This window comes from Nematolebias whitei, chromosome 19 (assembly GCF_014905685.2).
Source record: "Nematolebias whitei isolate Nwh7 chromosome 19, NemWhi1, whole genome shotgun sequence".
Classification (NCBI taxonomy): domain Eukaryota; kingdom Metazoa; phylum Chordata; class Actinopteri; order Cyprinodontiformes; family Rivulidae; genus Nematolebias; species Nematolebias whitei.
This window is the reverse complement of record NC_056516.1, coordinates 24365309-24373281: the sequence shown is the minus strand read 5'-3', so window position 1 is coordinate 24373281 and position 7973 is coordinate 24365309. Positions and strand designations below refer to the sequence as shown.

The following is a 7973-nucleotide window of genomic DNA, read 5'->3' as shown; positions in this document are numbered from 1 at the left end:
AAAATATAAGCATCAGAGAAATTTGGAAATGTTCAATATGCTTAAAAATCAAAATAAATTGACAATTACATTGTACTAACCGGTGTACTTTGGTTTCTAAGCACAGTATACCTACAACAAAAATGTAGACTACACCACTGCTCTAACCCTAACCATTACTAGTGCATAGCTAATCCTAACCCATCCTCAATTCACACCTTAGTCCTAAACCTAACCCTTAACCCACCAACGACACTTGAACCTTATGGGGTCTGGGCTTTGGTCCCCACAAAGAGCAGTTGGTCCTCACAATATACTATGTGTTGAAAAACAGTCCTCACAAAGTAGCATAAACTAGCACACACACACAAACACACACAATGTGGTCCTAAGGAGCTCTTCGGTAATCCAGTGTAGGAATGTGGCATTAGCTTCTTTCTTCACTTCCCATGGTTTAAGCATCCCACGCTGCACTTCACCACCTCTGCAGGGATACATGTAATGCACTGTTTGTTGCATCAATAATCTTGGAGCTGAAGACTTGAGGTAAATCACTCTCACATGCCATTAAACAACAGCACTGTTAATTCGACCTTTTCAACTTGAAGTTTGAACCCTGCCACCGTGAATATTGACTTGGTGACAGACTTATGACGAGGTTCACCTGCCAACTGATTTACAGCAGTGGGGGGGTGTCAGGGCCAATTCAGTGTGGAATTTAAAGCATGACTGAGGATTTACAGTGCGTTGAAGCAAAGCCCTGAGCTGATAGTGTGATTTATGAGTGAGTCATCTCCCAGCTCACAACTGTCTAACTCAGTTTCTGCAGCGTCCGTCTGCAGCAAGTTGTAGGTTCATGGAAGATGCAATGTGTGCAGACTAAATGAAAAAATGATTTTAAAGTAGAAACATTTTTATATGTCTAAAGTGGACTGCATGAGAACTGAAGTTGACAGTTTGTCACCGCTTTTTTTTTTCTTCCCAATATACAAATATGCTCAAGTGGGTACATCACTTCCCACAAGTCTGCAGTGCTAACCTTTGGATTAAGAAACACATGCTCACTCCTCCTCCTCCCATCGCCCCCCCTCCCCCCCACATAGCGCACATTCTTGCTTGGTTCCCCCCCCCCCCCCCTCTCTGTAGGTTAATAAGAAGCCCACTGTTCCTTGCTCTGTCTCAGGTAGGACTTTTGCCGACTCAGGCATATTTTACACCTCTGCACAGAGAGGATGAAACTTTAACTGTGTGTGTGTGGGGGGGGGGGGGGGGGAGGGGTCAGCTGAAGTCAAGCAAACAGTTCTGAGTTGGCGGGAAATCAGTTAAATATTATCTACTTGACTGGCAGTCTGAAGCTTAAAAAGATCAGATTAATTACACATTTCTTCTTAGTTACAGTCCATGATTCTCTTTGGCTTTTAACGCAGCTTGAAATGTTGGCTTTACTGTTTTATGTTATTTGTATTATTGTTGTTACTGTTTTATGTTATTTGTTTTATTGTTGTTACTGTTTGCCGTTTTATGATTTGGTAGTTCATTACTTTTATGGTATTTGTTGCGTTCATAGTTTTTATGCTTGTATGCGTTAGTGTACAGCACTTTGGCCAACGGTGTTGTTTTAAAGTGCTTTATAAATAAAGTTGTATTGTATGATTTCCTGCTGATTATATATATTTTAATAATGCATTTGTTTTAAGTTTACCATTGCAGTACATGACAAATTTGTTTTCTGTTCTTAATGCTTTTAACGATTAATGGTGCTAATGGTTTTACAAGCATTACTTTTATCTACTCTAATATATGGTAGTCTAAATATAACCCACCATATTTTTATTTTATTTTATTGTACTCTATTAATCACCAATGGGGAAATTAATTATCTGCATTTTTCCCATTGCACATGTGAGCACACATGTGAAGCAGTGGGCTGCCATGCCTGGGGAGCAGCTGGGGGGTTGAAGGCCTTGCTCATGGGTCCAGAGTAGGGCAAATGAGGGTGGAGGTAGGTGTGGATGTTTCACTTTTTCCATCAACATTTTGATGTTGTTGGTCCGGGAGTTGAACCGGGGTTGACCGGCGACCCTCCGATCACAGGCCCACCCTCTCTAACCTCTGCGCCACCTCTCCCCATATGTTCCAAAATACACTTGTTTTTCAATCAGTACAAACTCAACAATGATAACTTGCGACATTTAATAGGTTAACTTTAATTCTGACAATTTGGCAGAAATGCCGTATTAAAAAAAACTTCAAACCGTCTGTTTTTAATCACCATTCACATGGCAATGCATTATGGGTATTACCGACTCCTGGAGTAAAATGGAACAGATAATTTCATTTACCTCAGTAGTTGGAACTCAGATTTATAACTCAGAATTATGATAATATTATTGTAGTCTTAATCTAAGATAAAAATTCTGTGGGATTAGCTCATTGTTATGCTCAGTGACCAGGCTAACTTTTAGTAGAAGCTAATTGCAATAGTTTATAAGCAAAGTAAGCAAATTTATTGAGATACAAACTGAAAGAAGTCTAAATAACTAGTTTGTTTTTGCAGCTCTTCCTACATTTGTTCCGTGTGAGGCAGGCAAAAATAGATTTTAATGTCAGGTTGATGAGAAACCTTCAACTTCAGGGTGTTGTTCCAGTTGCTTTTTATAAATTGGAATTAAAAAGTTTCAGATTCCTTGTACAAATATTCTCTGTCTCAGGGCCAATGCAGAAAACCTCCCGACATCTGTTCAGTTTTAGCTTGAAAAACTGGTGAAAATGATCACAGTTCCTGGAAGTGTTCACAACAAGATCAGAGCAGCGGGGACGAGAGTACAGCAGTGTCTACGGTGGCTTTGCAACAGCTGACTTTCTATAGGATTTCTGTTTTGTGTCATCAGCTGTTCAAGGTAAATATGTTTCAAGGTGAGGGGTGCGAGCCCTTTGACTGAGTTCCATCAATCAGTGGCGCTTGAAAACATTTTTTGGATATAAGAAGAGGTATCGCATTTTATTATAGGCCTTGGCCATAAATCAGATCTTTGTCTACAGCGACAGCAGCTAAACAAAGAACATCAAGAACACCACAACAAGGAGAAGCCATAAAACTTCCCGAGACGTCCCCCCCTCACAAGGCAGTAAAATGCTGTGAGATGGAGGACGAGCATTTGAGTAGCACAAATGCAGAGTGGACACTGATACCTATAGTTAAGTTTTTAGATGTTACCATTAAACACTTTTTATGTTGCGTTCACAAAGATAAACTGCGTATTCGTGAAATTTCAACTCATAATGAGTCTCAACTACATGAAATAAATTTGTCTAAAATTTTCTGGATGATTTTGCATCATAATAAACAAATAATAGCACAGCTCATTGAAGAGCTTTTGCATTTTTAACATAAATATAGTACTTTCGTGTATAAACGTAAGCACCCCTGACTTTCATTTTCAATCATTTCCACATTTAAAGCTAAACTAAACCATAACTCATCTTCATATGTCAGCAGGGTCCTCCATGGCTTTCTGACTAAACTTAACTAACTATGGCAGACCCACACACACTCCTGCAAAAGTTAGCGATGCATACAAACACTTTTCACCCCTACATACCAATGAAAGGTGGCTGAATGCCCAGACAGTGGCCCCAGAAGTCCGGGCAGCAGTCAGAGACGGTGCGGTTGCAGAACAAGTCACAGTAGCAGATGGTGTCCAGGTAGGGCACCGTGCACAGGTCGTCTCTACCAGGGCAGCACCCTCCTCTCCTCTGGCAGTACGAGCCATTTGGGTCCCTGATGCCACCAACATGAAGTGGACTGGCAAGTTCTCTCTTGGTTCGTCTGGACAGGACTCTGTCTGCAGTACTCTGCTCCACCACCAGGAGCAGCACCACAACAGTCAAAAGGATGAGACGCATGATTAATCTGTAAAAGACATGAACAAAGAAAAAAGCTTTAGAACTCATGAGATTAAATTGGTTTTATTTCAGTCATGTCTTCTTTTTATTTATCATTACAAACAGGACTTTTTGGTGTTGTTGCTGCACCAGGAAAATTTTGAACAAGAAATGTTTTGAAGAGATTCTGAATGGTGCCAAGGCAACTACTACCATTCCAAGATCATCTTTGTAATAATATTAACTAAGAATATTTATATATATATTTGTTTTAATGTAATGCTTAATTTGTTCTCTTCAGGTCAAGGGTGAGGTTCTGCCTCAAGTGGAGGAGTTCAAGTATTTTGGGGTTTTGTTCAAGAGTGAGGGAAGAATGGAACGTGAGATTGACAGACAGACTGGTGCAGCTTCCGCAGTATTGCGGCCTCTGTGCCGGTCTGTTGTGGTGAAGAGAGAGCTGAGCTGTAAGGCAAAGCTCTGATAACCAGTTGGTCTATGTTCCTACCCTCACCTATGGTCGCGAACTCTGCGTAGTGACCGAAAGAATGAGATTGTGGATACAGGCGGTTGACATGAGATTCCTCCGCAGGGTAGCTGGACTCTCAGAGATAGTTATTTGGGAAAGACTCGGAGTAGAACCGCTGCTCCTCCACATTCAGAGGAGCCAGTTGAAGTGGTTCGGGTATCTGATAAGGATGCCTCCTGTGTGCCTCCCTAGGGAGGTTCTTCGGGCATGTCTGACTGGGAGGAGATCCCGGGGAAGACCCAGGTCACGCTGGAGAGACTATTGCTCTCCCAGAAGTTCTGGAAAAGAGGTCTGGGCCTCCCTGCTCAAGCTGCTGCCCCCGGCGACCTGACTTTGGAACAAGCGGAAGATAATGGATGGATGGAAGGATGGATATCAAAATGCCATTTCACAGATGCAAAGTCCAACATTTTGCAGCATGTCGCAACTTTAAATGATGCCTCTTCTGTGGGGTAAATCTAAGCTATAGGAGTCCAAGGAGGCTCTTTGCAATCATTTTGCCAAGCTCTTTCAGACCTCCATTGTAGCGGGGATTTTATCTACAACGAGTGACGTACTTCTACCAAAAGTCATAACTCACTCTTCAAGATAGAGCTGCATGGGTTGATGTAAAATTTACATGTTTTATTTTCAGAGACAAAGTTTTTTTGTCATTCGCACCACACGTGGTACATGTGGTGGAACGAAACTGTGTACACAGAGTCCCAGTTACATCCAACAAAAGTATAAATTGTAAAGAAAAACAGTAATAAGCTCTAAGATATGAACTAAGAAATACGCTATGCGCTAGTAGTGCAAAAGCAATACGCCGAACAGCAGCACGAAGCAAGCAGTGAGCAGAGGGCAGTGAGATGAGATACGCAACAAAAAAAATTACAGAATACTTATAAGGGTGCTTCACCATTGGCACCCCAGTCAAACCTTACTGGGAACAAAGCGAACAGTCTGTTTGGGTTATGACTGTTGCCAAGACACCATGCATGTCTTGCTATGACACACACACTGAATACACACACTAAAGATAAGTTTGAGCAGAGCAAGCTAACGATCCAAATAAAATCCAATCCTTAGAGATTTTCAACTTCTTTTTCTGACGTTCCTTTCAAGCAGCCAAGACCAACAGCAGCTAAATATGAAAATTCACTTAGTGAGCGTTTGTTTCCCTGCTGACAAGAACAGTAAGCGCTCTAAACGGTGAGCGATAGGATCATTGCACATGTCATGTTTGAGCCTCTTTACGATCTACAACAGTGTGATCAAGAATCCCTGCTGTTATACAACTCCAAGAAAAGTTTCAGTCACATGTTGTGTTGTTTGCATGTGTGCCTGAGCGTTTCTGAATAGCTGAGTTTATGAAAAGCCTCCTGCTTACAGTACATAAATAACATTCTCCAATTAGATCTTTGCTTACAATGAAAACTCTGCTTAAAGCAAGTGAAATGTGCTGTTGTCTGCATGAACGGGCCTTGAGTTGAAGTGCGCACACACACATACACACACAAGCAGATGGCAGCATGGGATGGGCAGGACACAAGCATTTTGTTGTGACAGACTTAAAGCAGCAGGCCAATAAAACTCCCACTGTTTGGGTGTTTAAATCAAATTGTACGGGATAATTAAGTAATTTCTTCTTCAACTTCCATGTTCATAACAACACAAAGTCTATAAAAGGTTGGTAACAGGTGTTGATCTTTACTATTCTTACACATGATAAAGCTTTTAATTATAAATATACATTTTTGGCCTAAATATACGTTTAAAAGTTAGTTTTTCATCCCTCCAACAACAGATGATGATATTTTAGAACTCTAAATGTGTAAAACTTTGATGATTTATACTTTTCTCTGCAGCTTGTGATAGAAGCTACCATATGGGCCATCAGAACAGCTGTAGCCATTTCTCCCACACACAGATGAACTCCCTGCACCCACACATTCATAAATGTGCACGTACGTCACACATTAGCAGTTCACTACCACAGCTGGACTTTTCAGAACCTAAATCGTTTTTAAAAAATTTGCCAGATACTTATGTATAGTTTCAAATATTTATTTATACTGTCGCAGTAGTACTTTTATGCTTGAAAAATATCATGAGTTGCAGTAATAACCTGGAAAAATATATCTGAAAGTGGAGTTTTCAATGGAAAAAGGGATCTGGAATTAAATATTCAGTAAATGATTCTCATCAGCTGTGTCAGGTTGAAGCAAAAAATATTATTTCTGTTGTTTTAAAAGCGTTGACACCAAATCAACCAATGCACCCACAAACAAACAGACAGACAGATTAAAGTATCAGTATCAAATGTTAGACTTTATTTTAACTTTTTCACCTTTTACACGTCACACGGCTGAACTTTGACACAGAGCTGCACCACCCAGCAGATAATTTGTTCTCTGCTGTGTATCTATAAAACACTTTCCTGCTTTATTTCCTCCTGCTGCCGAGTCTTCACTGTTTTCTGTCCAGCTCAGTTTGTTAAAGGCCGGGCTCTCTTCAAGAGCTCCAACAGGTGAGTGAAAGGACTTCTTTTTGTGAGTTACACAATAATCTTTGAGAAAAATCTCTTCGGTGATATTCTTCAAGTCAATTCTAAAACATCTTGTCACACCCAGAATGTAATGAAGTCACAACAGCAGACTAAAGGGGATAAAAAACAATGTTTGACCCTTTAATGTAGAAAGATGTTCAAGTCATTTGAGACCAGGCTGCACCTGCCATCAACCAGAGCTGCTGTAGAATGAAACAAAGCAAAGAGTTGTTTTTTTTACCTTAAAAAGCAGCAGAGGTCTGGGTTTTGTAATCCAACAGAAAAGCTGCAGATCTGTGTTGATGCTCAGGAAGTCATTCACAGTGAGGGTCTACCAGGTCAGTCACTTTCCCTCACACAGGATCTGCTCTGCCAAGCTCTGCCTTCTCTATATACAGGCAGTCTGCACAGCTAACCACTCCCCCCCAACAATACCCCCCCCCCCCCCCATTAAGTCCCAGCCCTTACCACCCTTCTTGTTTCTCTCCTCACAGCTCCCTGTCTCTCTCTCTCTCTGAACTCCCCCCCACCATTTCTTATCAGGTGAGAATTTCCTAAATAAAATGCTCTCAGACAAATCTATTTTCAGCCTGTTGTCCCCACAGTTTATCTCTAATGTCTCTCGTTTCATTCTGCTCCACAGAATCTGTGGCAGAGTCTAAACTACCTGAGGTGAAGGCTGCTGCTCCTCCTCCTGGACGCAGGTTGTATAACCTCAGGCCTCCTGGAAATCCTGCTTCTAGAAATCTACAAACAAATGTTAATGATTTGGCAGGAAGAAAGATGAAAATCTCTAAAAAGTTCAGACTCTTTTCTTCAGGTTGCCTTTTTGGATCTGTTTGCATCACCTGCTTCTGTTTTGTGTCCTCTAGTTTATTAAAAGTTAATGAGCACGCTCCGTCTGAGAGCGTCACACTGAACTGAATTAGTCTCGTTTTGGTTTATTCTTAAGGAGCATTAAACATTAGATATAAAGGTTGATTTTAATAATTCTCTGTGTGTGTGGGTGTTTGAAACATTTTCTGTGATGTTTGGTGTGTTTTTTTTAACATT

At 40.9% G+C, this 7973-nt stretch overlaps 1 protein-coding gene across 1 annotated transcript in view; it reads right to left on the bottom strand.

Moving 5' to 3' along the window:
• Positions 1 to 7295, bottom strand: part of tinagl1 (tubulointerstitial nephritis antigen-like 1) — a 26498-nt gene extending 19203 nt beyond the window's left edge. The window contains exons 1-2 of the mRNA XM_037693547.1: positions 7162 to 7295; positions 3582 to 3892 (exon numbers count right to left, since the gene is read on the bottom strand). Of these exons, the coding sequence (XP_037549475.1) occupies positions 3582 to 3885 (304 nt within the window). The 5' untranslated portion in view covers positions 3886 to 3892; positions 7162 to 7295. The remainder of the gene's footprint in view (positions 1 to 3581; positions 3893 to 7161) is intronic.
• Positions 7296 to 7973: the final 678 nt, after the last annotated feature.